Source organism: Amblyomma maculatum, chromosome 5 (genome assembly GCF_055883805.1).
Source record: "Amblyomma maculatum isolate TAMU_Amacu chromosome 5, ASM5588380v1, whole genome shotgun sequence".
NCBI classification, from domain to species: domain Eukaryota; kingdom Metazoa; phylum Arthropoda; class Arachnida; order Ixodida; family Ixodidae; genus Amblyomma; species Amblyomma maculatum.
In genome coordinates this window covers 157,432,297-157,450,103 of record NC_139348.1, presented here as the reverse complement: position 1 = coordinate 157,450,103, position 17,807 = coordinate 157,432,297, and the positions used below count along the sequence as shown (strand labels likewise).

Genomic DNA, 17,807 nt, shown 5'->3' with positions numbered 1-17,807 from the left:
TCGAATTTCGTGACCTACATAGATTTTCTTTTTTTTTTTTTTTTTTTTTTTGCGTCATTCTGCCAACGTGTCCTTTTTCTATTCTTTTTTTTTTTTCCATTCAGGTCTGTAGATGAGCCGTTCATCAACCCGGAAGACTACGAGGAAGTGATGAATGACTGGCGGTGATGAGGTATTTTGAAACGGCGGCCGGGATCGAGAGGTCACCGAAATATACCTGTCTGTATATAGGATTGAACAAAGTCGTTTGCTCTCATGCTAATAATAATAAATAATCGAGTATATGTTGTCCTTGTATTGCTTCATTACGTGCATGGGCGCGGCTCATGTTTCTGTTGAGGTAACTGCAACAATCTACTTCCAAAGCGCATGGTCGAGATGGATGCTGTCCAACAGTATCGTCTACAGCTGTTCAAAATACATCGTGCTACTTGTAAAACACTAAGCAGCGCGGAAAAGCAGCGTGCTGGTTAGATGTACCGATAGCGGAGAGCCCTTTTGTCGATATTTGTCGTCACTGAGCCCCACGACTGTTTGTATTCCTGGCACCTGCGGCACGCAACTGGGTTACACGAAGACACGCTGACGCCGAAGTGCTTAAAGTCACGGAACGGCAGTCGCACATGAAGGCCAAGTTTGCCACCGTCTTTTAGAATTTTGAAAGTGTGCCGGAGCATATCTCAAAATCTTGAGAGTTTGTGTTTCAGCAGGAGTGGCCTCTCCGTGTAAGTAGCTTGCGTAGTACGTGCAATCGTTAGTAAACATAGCTTTTCTGTGTTTTCCAAGGCCGCGCGAAAGCAAGCGTTGTGCCAAGTTCGAAGCACATGCACGGTGAGAGGTGCTAGTGCAAGAACAAAACAAAAAGGACGTTGCGAAACATGACGCATCCGTAATTGCCATTGCCGCGCGCTCCTCCGTTTCGCATCGTTGCGGTGCTGGCAACAATCCGCTCGGCTGCTCATCAAAAATGGCGGCGCCTACGCCGTTGCTCGTCCGATGTTTTCCTCGTTTGGGTGCTCGCTCGCGGCGGGTCAGCGCACGCCCAGTCGTTTTCGGCGCAGCCTAGTAGAAAGAACGCCACGCCAGCAGCCTCATTCGTCCTTTCATCGTGACGCCAGGGTCTTTACGGTCGCCTGAAACCGATGAGATTTTAAAGCCCGGAACGGAGTCGAAGACACCTGCGGCATCGTTTCTTCGCTTGGGACGCATACCGTCGACGTTTGATGTGCCAGCGGAACACGTAGTCAACGTAGTCGTTACGCCATAGGCATTGCCATAGGCCGCGAGCAGCCGCTGCGCATCCCCTCTCCATCTGTGGCCTCCTCGCTCGCATTCCGCGCCTAAATAGCGTAACCGGAGGAGATGTCATCGATACGGGGGTTCCCTCCGTGGCTCGCGTCCAAACCTTGTAGGTGCCACGCATCGCCGCCGCCGCATCACTACAACCGGTGCCTGACCGCTCGTCTGCCAACGGAGGCTGCGAGTTTTCCTTGTGATCTTTTGGCCGCTCTCGGCGACACATCCGCTGCTCGCGGCTGCAGCGCCCGCTCCTAAATTGTTTCCCCCAACTGTCGTTGTGTGCGCGCTGGTCCGTTCTCGTCGTCACTGCTGCCGTTGGTGCGGGAGTTTACTTCCTGATAGCGCCCGCGACGGCCCGGAAAAGGCGGGCAGGAAGGGAACAGCAGGCCTCGTAGTGCTTCCGACAGTGCCGACTTTTTGTTTTGTTTTGCTTTGTTTTGCGTCACCGCGTCGTCGTCATCCGACGCAGGAGAAGACCCCGAAGACCCGTCTTTACGGCAGCTTCACGGAGTGCTGAGTGAGAGAGGGCCGAGAAAAAATTAAAAAAAAAAAAAAAAAGAAAAGCCGGAGGAATACTCGGAAAAGCATGTAACACGCATCACGTCACCGACACCGCTGGAGCCGACGTCTCGGCTGCACAAACAAAGCGGTGAGTCGTTGCTCGTGCTTTTCTTACTGTGCATGCGCATGTAAACACCGAAGCGTGCGGCGCGGTGCTTTTTGCTTGTTTCTGTCTTTGAGCCTGCTTGTTGGCCCGAGCGCGGGCTTGCGTGCGTTTGCGAGGTGCTTCATCTGCCAAGTTTTGAAACGAGCATAAAGGCAACAAAGCGTTGTGTAGCTGGCGGGTTGAGGTCATCGGCGCTTGAGGGTACGTTGGCAACGCGCTTTTGACAGCTGACCGGAGTCGTCCGCTCCTCCTCTCTTGCTTCGTGAACTGTGATGTCGGTAGCGCGTTCACGGGGGCACGCATGTCTGGTCTGGCGCACGATTAAAAATAAATAAGAAACTGCGTGTGTCGGGATGTTTGCTCGAGGAGGAGAGAAGGGTGCTCGCCACAGATAAGCCTTATCCGCGTGCGTGCGTGCGTGCGTGCGTGGCGAGTGGAGTAGCGGCGCGTTACCATCGCAACCCGAACCCGGATAACAGTTCTGCAGGAAGGCACGGGAGTTCTTTGCCGTGGATTCTAGTTGCCGGCAAGGCGCGACAGTCTCTTGTGGAAATGACGTGTTTAGCAAAGTGCTGTTGGTGATAACATTTGGGTGGATGTTAGCGCGCGCGGCACAGACGGCCGTCTGAGATCCTGTGGCGGTGCAACGGACGAGGACGTTGGATTACTGAACCAGGCGCTGACTGAACGGTAGGGGATCGTGATTTTCTGCTTTTTTTTTTTTGTCATGATTTTGTTCACGCGGGAGTTTTTCGTGTCGCTCACGCGCGAGCGTGCGGCATCAATTGGTTTTTCAACGGTTGCTGCTGAGTTCATCGATAATTTGAGCGTGACGTGGTTTGACTCACTTTCAGGGGCCGAGTGTGCATTAATCCATGGTTATTAGATTTGGTTTTGGTTTCTGGGGTTGAACGTCCCAAAGCAACGCGGCCTATGAGAGACGTCGTAGTGGAGGACTCCGGAAATTTAGACCACGTGCGCTGTCATCGCACAGCACACGGGCGCCTTGCTTTTCACCTCCACCGAAAAGCGACCGACGCGGCCGGGATTCGATCCCGCATCCTTGGGCACAGGAGTCGAGCGCCTTAACCACTGTAACCACTGTACCACCGCGGCGGGTCCCACCGTATTTTGCTACAGCCTGCTGCTGGTTGGCTTTTCTTCTGTCAGCTTTACTGTGCTTAGGTGTTGTGACAGATGAGTTTTGGTCGATGCAAGTGCGCTTTACGGCTCGCGAAAACTTCTCCCAAGTTTATTTGGGCATTTTTCCAGAGGAATTAGTTGAACTAAACTGCGTTACGTAGGTGTACTGCGAACTACGGGCGTCGGCCGTGGGGGACATGGAAGTAGCTGTATGAATACACTGTGCTGCTTGATTAGAAAAAGAAAAAATACCGCTGGCATTAATTTTCGGTACTGGTTTTTCCTTAGGCATTCACTGTGGCTCCAGCATTACGGAAAACGCGCTATTTCCCTTTCCCTCTGTTCTGATTGCACTGCAGGAACAAAGGCATTTAAAGACGATTATTTCTATATATTTTTTTTTTCATTTTATTTTCACTTGAATAAGGAGGAGGGCTGCAACAGAAAGCCATGGCAGTGCTTGTTGAAGCAGGAGCAAATGTAGCTCTGTTTAGCTCTCTTGCTGTGGTAGCTTTTATCCATTTGCGATAAAAGAAAAATAATTTTCTTCTGAAGTGATGTGCACAAGTAGGCTGCACCCACACACATCGATGACTCCTACTTTCTTCAGAAAATGTATATCCTAAACACTGCTTCTTGGGCAAGTTGGTGGAGTTCGTTCATTTTGACATAGCCTGAAGTGCAAAAAAAAAAAAAAAAGCTAGGAATTGAAAGACGGGAGTCGGGACAAAGCGCCAACTTTCAACTGAATTTTATTTTATGTATGTGCATGGGATGAGTGTCATCTTATTTCTTTTATTTGGAGTGCTTTCTTCTGTGTATATGCTTCAGTGCTCCAAATAAAATTCAGTTTCAAGTTAGCGCTTCGTCCTGTGTCTCTCTCACGTCCTTCTCTTTTTGCGCTTAAGGCTATACGAAAATGAGTATATCCTAAACTGGCTAGTTATGTGATTCTCATCGCGACTTCATTAGTAAAATTTTGAAGCTGAATCATGTTACCAAAACTTGCTGTAATGTACCTGAAACATGTTATCTAATATGTATTTGTGAAGTATGCAATTGCATTTCTGCTCTATTTTTTGTTGGTGGAAGACACAGAGAATCCAAAGCATTTGCCAGTGGCAGGTTTGCAGCTGCTTTGACAACCTCAACAGCTGTCTGTTTTTGTGCAGCTCTCATGCGATGTGCATAGGATGATAGTGACTGTAATCTGGCAAACGCTCTCAGTATGAAAGCCGTGTGCCTTTCGTTCCTTTTTTCTCTTTTCAATTCACAGAAACGATTTTGGGAAATGTGTTCTTTCCCAGACGCACATCCTTTGTAGATGGGAAGGGTGCAGATTAATTTTTTTTTCAAGGAAACGAACACATTTCCTGCCTTTCTTGCACAGCCTACATTTCTTGCCTTGTCTTTTTTATTTCAACCCCCCTCCCCCTCATGGTAGCAACTTATCGTTCGTTTCCTTCCTCTCTGGCAGCCATGCTTACATCAGGCTGTAATAGCGAGTGTTAGGTGTGGTAGCCAATTAAAGGAAATGAGCTTTTATGTCAGTCTGAAAGAGGCTTTGGCATACTGTGTCAGTAACTGATAGAACTGGGGATTGCATTCAGTGATTAATTTCTATTGAGCTTCTCACGATAACCAAGTGAGTTGTCCAAAGGGTTCCTGTGTTTGATTGTATGTAGCACTAGTGTTGCTTGAGAATGATTTACCCTACTGCGTCAAATAAAATATGCACAAATAAGGAAGTAAATAAAAATAAAGGAATTGTAGGACAGGGAGAGCATACTGCTGTAAACCTAATGAAATGTGAGAAAAGTGGTAACTCTTTCTTGTGCTCGTTGTGAAGGGTCTTGACAGCGACTTCACTCCAAATTTCAGTTGTTGGCCATCTTATATCAGCTCAGTGTTCTTGTGAAGTACCTGGTTCTGGTGCAGAATGCCTTGCATCATTATGCAAGGTATTTAATGGGTGGGAGGAGGCAGTTACTCATCCTATTCATTAAAAGTGTCATGCCATACAGCGATATGTAACAAAATGAGGCGTCAAAGCAGGCTAGAATGCACACGTGTGCAAAGTGCTTGCTGTTTGAAGTCTATTTTGCTAGTCCACTTTTTCATAGAGCACGGTAAGGCTGCTTCTCTGGTACTGCCATGATATTGCTAGAGATTAGAATAGCAGTCCAATTTCCGAAAGGCAGTATCAAGAAGAAAAAATCGATTTCATTGCTTTCTTTTCACGGATCCCAGAATAGATATGTGCAGCTTTATTATATTCAGCAGATTACATATTTACACATTATTACATAATATATTGACATAATGTGTGTACTTAGTAAGTTTACATATGGGCAAAAATTGAGTATGTTCAGGTAAGGACGGTAGTGGAGGTATTTTGTTTTCAAATGTGACTGGCAAAGGGGTCAGCACAAAGGAATTAATTGTAGTCTTGCAAGATATGGTGGTGTCTTCCCGGAACAGAAAATTTTGTCACAATAGGTGGAAATAACTTCTTTGCCATTTCATAAAATAGCAAGTTTTCAGTGAGTCCTGCTCTGTGCACATTAAACTTTTGTCTCACATCGGTATGTATTCAATATATGTATGTGACTTGTACTCCTAGAAATATTACAAAACTTATTTTTTTATTGGTGGAGGATTTTTTTTTCTTTTGCAGAAAGTTGCGAACTTTGCTCTCGGAGCTACGCGCTGTAAAAACAAAAATTCAGCCCTGCCTTCTGGTAACATGCATTAAGATCTTGCCATTGTTCTTTTTTTTTTTTTTTTTTGCAGTATTCTACTGTTCGCCTTTCTCATTTGAGAAAAATTAGCAGGTATACACCGATAAGCTTTTCTTCTACAGTCTATCAAAATCTGCCAAAATTTTAAAACATCGAAAAGGGAAAAACTGATTTTAGTAAGAAAAAGGTCATCTTCGATTTTTAATTGATGTATTTCTAAATATAGAGCATCAAAGAACTATTGCATTATATTATTTGAAATTATAAAAATAAATACAAAAATTAGCTTTTTTTTTTTTTTATAAAGTTGCTTAGGGCTACAGGAAAAACTTACAGGAGCTGCATTTAGTGTGAGCTGTATGTGATAGCATTTTAGATGGTACAGTGATCAAGCTCGTGTGCAATTTTTAAGTTTTTCTTTTTCAATGTATGCGGTTTAAAGCCCCAATTCCGTTAATGTACAGGTCTAGTGCTGTCACCTATATATTGTTTGCAGTCATTGTGAGCAAATGTATTTAGTTCTGTCTTATGACATGGTAGTTTGAAAAGAGCTCAATATGGCTGTTGCTACTTTTATCATTCCTTCAATGAGCTGCTCCCGCCACAGAGAAGTGCAATATTTGGTAACCACTCCATAACTACGTAATGCGTGTCGCGATTTAAATTCCACAGTATCACATGCATTGCCGTGGCAATGTGATGCTTCAGCCCACGCTGTCATACCCTTCTCATACCAAAGTAATGCCTCCCAAAGTTAGTCATATCTTGTGTTTCATTTGTGAATTATCAGGCTCTGCGGGCAATGGTTTCGCTTTTCTTTTTTTTTCTGTGTTGACTCGCATTTTCTCTGTTCTTAAGCTCTGTTGACCAGGTTACTTGACATTTGACATCTCTGCTCATGTGCGTCGTTGTCATAGAGACTTAAAATTTTAAGAAATTTGAAATGTAACGATAGTGGATAATTTCTTTTAGCACATTTATTTTGTCTCTGAAACAAGTAAGGAAATATATTTTGTACCAAAGCTAAGACGTTGCGAAGGGTTTTCAGGAAAAGATGGCGACATATTGCATATGTCGGACAGTTGATGTAAAGTTTGCTTAATAAGTCTGCCTCATCATTGCTAGCCTGGGAAATTGTTTGTCGTGCAGTTTTTAAGCGCTTAACACATTTTCGCACATCTACTCCCTTGAGCTGATTGCATAGCTTTATATGTACATTACCAAACTGCAACAAGCTCCTTTCACATGGCACAGGCAATGGGGGAATTTGGAGTAACTGACTTGCGATTGATGCCGCTAGATTGTTGCTACAAAGGTCTTGCCCTCCATATAGATTGCTCCAGATGCTCTACCGACTGTAGGGCAGAGAATTTACCCCAAATGTTACATTGTGTAGTGAGATGACATCGTGCTGAAAGTTACTTTCAGAAAAATTTGCTTTTCCTTTTCTTTTGCTGCGCAAAGAATAAAAGTGTAAAAAAATTTTTGCGCTCAAATTCTTAAAGGTATTTTTCACAAACTTTCATGTAACGTGCGGTCGAAACAATCGCTTTCTTGATCGCATGCAGCCTAAACATTTGTGATAGTCGTTCAGAATCCCCATCTTTCTTTTTGAAAAAGCAACCTTGGATCCTATCTCCATTCCCTGCTCCTCTCCGAGGTGCACCTGGAGAATAAGACTACCACCTATACCAAGGTAACTTATGTTAGTGACAGGACTCCCGCTCACTGCAGGATTGTATCAGATCCGTGAAATACAGTACGATGAGCTTCAAGAGAAAAAATGGCCGTTTTCAGCTACAAGACGTAGCAAAAATGCTTGTGACAGTGTTGGGGGGGCTAGTAAAACATCGAGTAACACCACACAATTTGCAACACAAAGCCTGTATGCGATTCCACAAAGACTATTTGCTATCTTCATACGCAGCTCAGGTGAAGAAAATTCTGAAGAATGCCATTATTTTAGAAGTTCTATAAAAGGAGTTTGCACATTTGTGTAAAAAATAAAGAAAGGCAAACTGGGAAATGGCAAAGAAAATGCCGGAGGGTGCAAATGTGGAATGTGTTCAATAAATGAGAAGCAAAGCCTTCGATAGGGCTCCCACAACTGATTGGGAATGAAAGACATTGTTAGATAGGTAGTCCTGGACCTGTGCAAGACAATAATCTGCTCAAATGTCAATAGCAATGGCTACCCTCTATTTCTTCACGAGAGTTTACTGAATTCTAATCTGGAGATGGAGCAGCTTGACCTTAATTTCCCTGCAGCTTAGACCCTTCCTCATGTTTTGTTTAAGACACGAGGCACTGTAGAGCCAAAGTACCTCATGTGCGCAAAAGAAAGGGACGTGAAAGGTAGAGCAGGGAAAGGAAGTTTTTTTTTTTTTTTTTGTCTGAAGTGTTGCTTAGGCATTATACTGTCTCTGTGGGGTATGTTGTTTCCATTGTATAGTCTGCAACAAATGTTTATGGGGTGTGTGTGTGGGGTGGGGACATTTTACTATTATAGCGCTGCTTCGGGGCCCTGTCACTTGGCACTGACAGCAATGAATAGATCATGCGAGTCCCCTCAGACTTCCTGGCATTTTAATCAATCGGTCTGGTGTGATGACGTGAGGAAATCTCTTTCGACGCATCGCCCTACTGTAAACCTTTGCTGCTGACAGCTGCGATGTGAGGATACATACCTATGCAGCCGGAACGGAGAAATGGCAAGAATCTGCTGACTTCTTTTTTCGCCTGTAGACAGCATGTAGTGGCATGCAGGAACTTGTCTAGCAGGCATGTATGTTGATTCTCTATGCCTGAAGCTTCGGTCTCATACGGATCGTGCAGCAGTGCTAAGCCTGTGCTGTTTATTCTCTCGAGGGTAGCTGCAAGCAAGCATGCCTTGCTGTGTGTTTGCTTGATAAGCTCTTTCTGTGCAGCTGCCTTCTACAAATGCTCCATGGCTGTTGCTTTTAAAAAAGCTTGCCGGTAGAAAAGGGTATCCAGAAGGTCAGCCTCTTGGCCTATTCTGCTGTTGCATGCCTCTGCGTGCCATTTGCATGGTGTGTGCCGTATACCCTGTCTCAGTGCAATTTTTTTTTATTGTAAGTGCCGCAGTTCGACAGAAAAGACGGCGTGTTGGAAGTGCAGTAACACGGCTTGTGCAGTGCTGAAAGGTTGAACCGGTGGTCTGCGTTCTATGTGTCATTTGGCATGGTGAGGGTTTCAGAGAGATGCAAACAGCTAAATTGGTTTGTTGTGCCCAAGTCTTCCTTTTTTTGCCTCTGTTATTAAAGGAGTACTGATGACTACTTGCATCAGGAGTAGCATTTGCTTCTTTTTCGGTCTGCCAGAGATGTTCTGTGCTTCTTACTGTTTTATCTGAGACTGGGGCAGGCGGACGCCTGGCTGAGACCAGACACAATCATTTACTTGGGTGCTTCGTGGTTCTTTGTGTTGGCAGTTTGGTATATCTTGAAAGCCTTTGAGTTTAAAAGGTGTTCCAGAAATTCTACTTGTGGCACGTACGTATCTGTCTACTGTGGGCCATTTTATGAAAGCACTTTTGACTCAAAGGCAGGGTATCAGATCCTCATATTTGTCCAGCATTATTGCAGCAGCGACCTTTAGCAAGACTGCTTTGTGCTTCTACGTTATCAATTTATCGGTCCACAGTTGTAAGCGAACGAACTGATAAATATCAGAATATTGACACTGCATTTGGAAGGGACAACGCAGCTTTTTGGACGAACATTGTTAAGCAAATATTTCTGATAAACTGCGTTATGCAGAAGGTTGTTTGCCACAGACGGAACATGTAAAAATTAATAATAATTTAGTGGAAATAGTTTCAGTGCCACGCTGTTTGACATTCAGTAGCCTAACGTGACCAATGTGTTTTTGCCATTGTTCGAGGAAAGACAATGCACTGAAGACATGGACTAGGGAGAACTGTTGAGAGCACAGTTCAGTCGGTTTATGTCTTCAGGAATTCTTGCAGCCTAGCAAACAGGAGTTGTGGATTCTGGGTGGCTTTGCATGTGTCGTGTAATTAGGCACAATCTAGTAATTAGAACACGGCCATATATTTTTTCCCCAAGCATCAGAGCTGCATATATTTTTATGAAATAGTGGGCAGGTATCCTCTCATTAAACAAAATATCTGTTGTCATAGAATATGCTGAAACCCATTTCATAGTGAGTTAATGGGAGTGTAGTGTTTGATTGGGTTATTTAATTTGTTAATTCAGTTATTAATCCATTTTAGTATAATAGTGCCCATGTGTTTTGAAGTAAGCTAATAATTCAGCCATGCTTTTGATAAACTTAATGTGTAGGCACTTCTGTCATGGTCCCGCCTTGGTGGTGCACTGTTTAGGGTGCTCGATTACTGTGCCCAAAGATGTGGAATCAGATCCCGGCCGCGGCGGCTGCTTTTTATTGGACGCGAAAAACAAGGTGCCTGTGTTTTGTGTGATGTCGGTGCACGTTAAAGAACCCCAGGTGGTCGAAATTTCCGGAGGCCTCCACTAGGGCATCTCTCATAGCTTTGGGACGTTAAACCCCACAAAGCAAACCAAACTTCTGTTGTGTTTTTACGAGGGGAATTCATAAATATTATCAGTACCATAATTATTATAACAGGCACGTACACAAGGGGCATCAAAATGAATGTACATCTTTCTACGTTTACAAGATATGAAGATTTTATGCTGTATTGTTCCCTGAGACTTCATTAGGCTGTCAAACTTAAAACGTCAAACTGGAAATGGCAGCATCCATTCAGAAATTGGAAACACTCCCAGTGATCCACTTTCTCTATTTGAGAGGTCGCCCTTCAAGAACAATACATGTTGAGCTGGTGGCTGTGGACAGGGACCGTGCCCCACTTTATTAGAATGCTGTCAAATGGCACAGGTGATTTTGATTTGGTTAAACAAGCCTGGCCAACTGTCGTTTGATGGTGAGCCACAAATTGCAACGAAAGTGGAAACTAGTACTCGCTGACTGGCGTATAATCATTAACAACCAGTGGGACAGGTAATCATGAGTGGAGATTCATGATTACCACGATGCACGCCGTTCTTTACAAAAACCTACACATGATTAAGCTTGCCACACGCCTGCAAAAGGTGTCACTTTGCACTAACCCAGTGCACCGGCTCACTCAGCACAGGTGACGGTGACGTGTGCAGTCTTTTAACTATATTGCTCCGTCCTCCATAGCCCATCCTCCATACTGACCTGACCTCTCACCAAGTGATTTTTTTGCTCTCGTGGATAACAAAGTTCGTGGGAAACATTTCTAGGATGATAAGGAAGCGATTGTTCCATTGGAGTTTATCCTGAACACTCGAAGTGAGGGCGTCTTTCATAGCCAGAGTTTCTTTGGGACGTTAAACCCCACAAAACCAAACCAAAAAGTGAGAAGGTCTTGGGAGCAGAATATGTGACTAAAGAATAAACTCAAAGTCGAGTCTTGTAATTTGCCCATGTTCTTTAATTCCAGTATTACAGAGTTTGTTTTTATCATCGTGGAACACCTCTTTTATACAGGTGATGCAGAAACGGTAAAGAACAAGTTAAACCATCTGCTCGCACAATTTTTTTGTCACTCTTTGTTAAATCTTCACTTTTTCTTGCAATCCGCAGATAGTGTATATGTGCAATCTTTTATCTTCCTGCCTATTGGTGCCTACTCCTCGCGCTATCTCTGCTCGTGCCCCTGACCCTTGTACCGTCGGCAATCTTGTGTGTGTTCTCATTTTTAAGGCTATATCTTTTCTTGTGCATTGTCCCAGCAGATACCTCCACTTAGTGTTGTCTTTCCCAAGCAGCGCGTTGTGCGCTCACTATGGCAGCAAATAGTGTGTCTGAGCTCTTGGGGAGCCATCTTTTCTCTCCTTCGAGCCTTTAGGGTTAACTTCTGGTGACATTCGTAGCCTCGCTTTGGTCCCTCTGTGCTAATTGGCTGCATGGTTCATCTTTTGTGTGCAAGTGGGGGATCAGCTTTTCACAGACGTTCGCCAAAAAGTGAGCTTTATGTTTTTGCATTCTAGTAGCTGCCTTTTTCATTTGTGCAACCTTAACTGCCTTATCTTCAGATTGTCGTCTTTTTAGGTTCCTTTCTGCCATCTGGTTGAATTGGCCTTTCGTTTGATAAGATTTTTAATGTTTTGTTCAATAAAGGCGGAAAAAATAAACCAAAAATCAGGTGGTAATAAAGTGATAACGGAAAACTAGTGTTTGCCGATGCATTTTTGCTTTTTTGTAACCAGCTGGCGTTGAGGATACTGCTTTCTTCTTTTTATGTTTTAGTTCTTTGCTCAGGAATTGCTACCTTGGATTCATATGATTATCGGCAAAATCACAGTGACCAGGTATTCCACCCCTCCCCCTCCTGCTTCTTTTGTTGTTTGGCGCTCTGTAGTGGCTCAGTGGTTATAGCTCTCGATTGCTGATTCCAACGACTCAGGTCCAATCCCGGCCGCAGTGGTGTCTTTCTGAAGGAAGCAGAAAGCAAGATGCTCGTGTACTTTGCGATCTCAGGGCTCGAAGAACCCCAGGTGGTGGAAATTTGCGGATTGCTCCACTGAGGCTTCCATCATAGCCTGAATAGATTTGGGATCTTTTAAACCCTGTAAACCAAACCAACCTTTATTGTTTTTATTAAAGAGGCAGTAGGCACATCGCAGCTTTGCTAAGTGCAGAAGAGTGGGGTAGGCAAACTGGAATGCATTAACATCAGTGCTCTTGTCATTTCTCCATACAAAGTGAATGACTGTGCAGCAAGATGCTAGAGCTAATCATTGGCAAGGGGCTTTGTCATATAGCTGGGACACACCATTTTTTTGTTCCCATTGAAAATAATTTTTCATCTAAATAGCGTGTGCAGGCCTTAAGCAATACCATTGATTAGTTCCTTGCAGCAGAATACTAGCAGCTACAGGGATTCTGAAATAATATTTATGATAATATTCTTATGCAATGAATCTGTAGAGGTGGTCATTGAGAGTATTCAATTCAAATTTAAGGCTCTGCTTAGGCTATGTATTAGTATACCAATAATTTTTAAAAGGTGCTCCTGGCTACTACTACAAACCGATTAAGGTGACACTGAACCACATGTTTGTAGCAGTGTCCTTCCTGTTGATGTCAACTGGGCTTTCTAGGTGCACCCTCTCATTGAGCACTTCGGACAGGGTGCGTTCATGACATGTTTTAATTATTTTTTGTCATGTTTGTCGGCATGCTCTGAATTGGGGGGGGGGGGGGGGGGGGACATCATTTATAGTCTCCAATTTCTTGAGTGTTAGGCTAGCTTAAATTTCGCGCAGGCCATAGGACTTATGGAATGCTGATTGTGCGTGTTTTCTAGTGCCAGTAAATAGCTTTTTATGGCCCCTTTAATTCCTGGCAGGTATGTGTAAAGCTTTGTGCAAGCTGTCGTAATTGATGGAATTAATACTGAAATGCCACAACTTATAGGTTAACAGCCAAAGAATTGTGGAAACAACCTCTAGTTTGAAGGTGTGCATTATGTTAGGTTGCAGAAAGTTTTTACAAATAGAAAAAATGTTTGAAAAAAAAATTTGGTGGATGATGGGCTACACAGCTCTGTTTCACAAAATATTGTTTGCTGCACACACTATGTCGCACAAAAGACCACCCGATTTGAGACGTGAAAGATGTTCATGTGAAACAAGGAAATCACTTCTACATGAAGCCCACTCCAAAAGAAAAATTATAAAACCAATGTACAGGCATAAAGAATTCCCTCCTCACCGACAGTGCTGAGCAATGGTTGGATTTACCAGCATAGCACACAATAGACATCGAAAGTGCCAGCAAACAGTAAAAGAGCACCATATCTTTTCTTTGTGTCACTTGTGGTAAGTAGGCTTCATGGAACTGAACGTGGATACTTGAAACAGTAGGACGTGATGTGCTGCCACAACCTAAAATGCCTACCTAATGCCTTCTGCCTCACTCAGAGCATGGGATGTTCTAGATGTGTTCCTTTCTTTTGAGTTGATCACACTGATGTGGGCAATGCTGTATCCTCTTCCGTCACTCACCCCCCCCCCCCCCTTTCTTTCTTTTTTTTTTTATCCGGGGTTCTTTATAAAAGTGCATGGTGTTGAAATGCAGCAGATAATTTTTGTGCCTTTTGTCCCATTGATGGGCAATGGGTACTGGGTCCAAACATGTGATTCTATTTTTGGAATGTCATAAAATTTGTTGGTCCCTTCGAACATGGAGACATCCTCTTTTGCTTTTTGCAGGGCACTTGTAGGCTGGCCAGAGACGAGAGGGACTGCCATATTTTCCATGCCAAGGCACTGATGACACTGCTGTCATGACAGCCATCAATATGCAGCGGGCAGCACTTTTTGCTGTCACTTTCATTCTCCTGACAGTACCGGCTGTCATGTCACAGGCTGACATCAGCAATGGTAGGTTGCTCATTAGGCTTCGCATATTCTCAAGCATGCACAGACATGATGGGCTTTATATGTAGTATGGAAGTGTTTATCTAAGTACATTCTGAACACAATGTCTTGGCAAACAAATAAATGAATTTCATGTTCGCACTATTAGGTGCAACTGGTATAATCGTCAGATGAGTGGAAAATGTGCGAGTGTCATTGCATTTGCCGCATTGAAGGCTTCGTGCAGCCAGTATTGCAGGGCACAGTTTAGTTGGCTGTTCAGCTTGTATTCTGTTTACTTGTTCACATTCAGTTGTCAGCCTCCTGCAGCTTTTTATTCGCATTTATTTCATTCCAGATTTTATTGCTGGTTCTTTCTTGCTTTTTATTCTTCCATCTTTTGTGTCACATTTTGGCCATGATAAGATGTTCTGCCTCATCTTAAATGGATTTGCAAAGTTTCCCATTTCATTCTTACACCTGAAAAAGTTCTTTGTGGGAACCGCTCTTTTGGGAGGCCACGAACTATCAAACTTTTTGGTGTTCACATAGCTCTTGCCAAGTGGGAAAACGATGTGTTTATTTTTGGACATCGTTTGCATTGCATTCATGAGATTGTCGCTTATGTGCACGCGTGAAGGTCTCTCCGCTATTGCCCGTGCCATCATTTGTTGGCCATTTTTGTGACACCGTGTGTTGAAGTCCAGTTTCTATATTGGCATTCTGTGTTTTACCGTTCTAGAATTTTTTTGGGCCATTATTTTGAAAGCTGGTTTATTGACCCCAAGAGAGATAAATCTAATGAAATATAAAACAAATAGCTGCTCAGTGTCTGAAGATCTCCTTGAGCTTGCCTTGAAGGTTGAGAGAACTGTGGGACACATTTTGCTTGAAATTTTCTTTTTAGCTGCCTCTCTCAAATATTGTGGTTTGTCAAAAAAGAAGATTGTGAGGAATAAACTTCCAACTGTGCCCATCTGGAATTGACATAATACTCTAGGAATTGGATTTTTAATCAAAAAGGTCGTGGACAAATTTAAATGTAAAAATTTTGTGCATTGTTCATCAAATTCACAAGGTAACATTCAATTCCTTGATGCTTGCTAATTATGACCCTCCATGTGGGTCATGCATGAGAGAGTTCTCTCTTTTGCGAGAGTTGCTTGGGGCTTGGTGTGGCCTGATAGCCTCTCAGCTATTGCTCTTAACAATGGACACCAAAACACGTTTCAGTTGGGCTACGGGGGTCCTCATCTATGCTAGCTCCCCAGTTGATATTTCTCCCTTGCCTGTTGATCGAATCCCAGGTTGCATCAGTCCGGTGGACATCAACTTCACATCAGTGGATCCAAGTAGCTATGATTTTCAGTCAGTGCGGGTTCCGGAGGCGAGCGGCATGGACCACCTCTACAGCATTGTGACGCATTTTGCCGCGCTGGTTTCCAAAGTGGGAGTCCCTGAAGGTGAGCTGTTTCTATTGAAAGTTCCTAGCAATTAGCGCTTTAGGGGAGCTTCTCATGGTTACATGAGGGACATTGGGACACCTTTTAATGGTGTAAGAAGTGCTGTCGCTGTTTTTTGTTGACTGACATCGATGGTTTTCTGGAAGATTGTGACACTTTCACATTCTTTCTGTGAGCACCAGTTGTAAAACATTGGTCCCGAGATTAGTATTAAGCCCTAAAAAAAAAGTCCTCTTTGCTGCCAGCTGTGTGATCTCTTTTGATCTTTTCATATAAATTCTCTGTCAAGAGCACTGATCTAAAAAAAAATAAAAATACGGAAACTAATAACCTTGTCCTGCGTTCACCGCAATTAGTTTGCAGTAATTTTCTGAAATAGTAGGTGCATACTATATAAAAGCTGAATGCTTAATGCAGTCATGCTGGAGATGATGGCATTTTGTTTGCGTGTCAGTTTGGATCATGTCAGACTGCAATGTTTACATTTTTGTTTCATTTCCCCCATTTGGGCCCATGCTGCATGAGTTGTGCCTCGTTTCGGTGTTGTTGTGGTGTTTTGTGGCTTTATAATTTTCTTCAATGTGACTGAACTTAATGTTATGTATTTTCTTTCTGCTTTCAGAACTGCTTAAAGATGAGAAGCTGTTCAAGGATCCCGTTTTCATGTTCTGGAACCATTGGAGAGAGGTGAGCATTATAGTTTGTGTTTGCCTACACAGTTCAAGCAGAATTATACGTAAGGTTGGTAGAAATGTAAGCAGTGACACTGCTTGTAAGGCTGATGTGGAAAATGCATAATGAAGGAAATATTTTTTTTGCATAAACACGCACATCATTTTTTTTTTTGCAAGCAGATGAGGAAAAGCTGGGCTAAGACAGTCGGAACTTCATGAATAATTAGTTCACAATAAAGTTTTTTCTTTTTCATGTCAGAAATTTGCAGTAAAATTGTGAATTGTCCATCAACCAATACTTCTAAAAGTTTATTGCACCTACATACTGTCTTCGTCACTGCAGTGACAGGATTGTTGGTAGTTCTGAAGGGTGTGCTTGGTTTGCAGGTTGAGTTTTAAGCTGATAGAAAGCTTTAACTTATGTTGGGCTGTGCTTTTTTTTTTTTTACCTGATATATTGGAAATGAAAGAGTGGTTTTATTAGGCAATTGCTGCTCCTTTGCTAGAAAGAAATTCTAACTTCTAGTAACCTATAGCATAAGCCTGACCCTCACACGAGGGCCCTTAGGGGTATTCTAAATAAATAAATAAATAGTTACAGTTGCGGTTTATTGCAAAATGCAATATTTGGAAACATTGAAATCTTATACGGACACCGCATTCTGTACCTTTGTAATGAAAATAACACATCAATTACAAGAGGTTTGCTGGCTTATTATTCGTTGGTAATTTTGCAAGAGATTTAGATTTTAGATATCGGATTGTTCATTTTAAATGCCTAGATGTGTACATTCTCGTGTGTAGGTTTTGTTACAGAGCTACAGTGTAACAAAAACTAAACTTTTGCAAACGCTTTCATTCTGCCATGGATCATTTGGACTAGCACACACATGCCACCGCGCCTGGGCCACCCGGCATGTGGCCAGAGAAATGCTCTCGCAGTAGGGCGACACAGTAATGAGGCTGCATGCGTTCAATGTGGGGAAAGAAGATAAAGCCACAGAAAAATGGGTAACGCCAAACTAGCATCATGACTGTTGTGGTAGCTTGAGTTGTCGGAGGGCGGTAATCATGGCGGTAGTTGCCTGCTCTCTATTCTGCGTGACCTCTGAAACCTGAAAATTGAAGCTCGTAAATCCTACCCGCGTTAATCCGGAAATACGGATGTTTTACTTTTGGTGTGGTCCCAGCCAATGCCCATGTTAGGCTATGGCGTCAGACAGGTGCTACAGGTCTCGCACTGGTTAGGCCACCTCCAGGTACAATTAGTACTGTATGTGATCTTCAAAACAGCACTCCTCAGATATCAACAGCTTGTAGCAGAGTTGACCGTGCACCTCTGACGTGTGCTTGATGGCTAGTGTGAATAAAAATGGATGGCCTCGTCTCTGATAATAGGG

At 43.3% G+C, this 17,807-nt stretch overlaps 2 protein-coding genes across 6 annotated transcripts in view; both read left to right on the top strand.

Moving 5' to 3' along the window:
• dor (vacuolar protein sorting-associated protein 18 dor) overlaps positions 1-291 on the top strand; it is a 40,953-nt gene extending 40,662 nt beyond the window's left edge. The window contains exon 27 of the mRNA XM_084604827.1: positions 105-291. Within this exon, the coding sequence (XP_084460953.1) occupies positions 105-168 (64 nt within the window). The 3' untranslated portion in view covers positions 169-291. The remainder of the gene's footprint in view (positions 1-104) is intronic.
• Positions 292-952: 661 nt separating this feature from the next.
• Positions 953-17,807, top strand: part of LOC146190084 (prominin-1-like) — a 63,673-nt gene continuing 46,818 nt past the window's right edge. For 2 of the 5 annotated variants that reach the window (XM_084604825.1, XM_084604826.1), the window contains exons 1-4: positions 2,389-2,656; positions 14,124-14,294; positions 15,578-15,733; positions 16,356-16,420. In XM_084604825.1, the coding sequence (XP_084460951.1) occupies positions 14,198-14,294; positions 15,578-15,733; positions 16,356-16,420 (318 nt within the window). In that variant the 5' untranslated portion in view covers positions 2,389-2,656; positions 14,124-14,197. Of the gene's footprint in view, positions 1,949-2,388; positions 2,657-11,729; positions 11,872-14,123; positions 14,295-15,577; positions 15,734-16,355; positions 16,421-17,807 lie in introns of those variants that run through there. The other 3 variants (XM_084604822.1, XM_084604823.1, XM_084604824.1) reach the window with 3 other exon arrangements.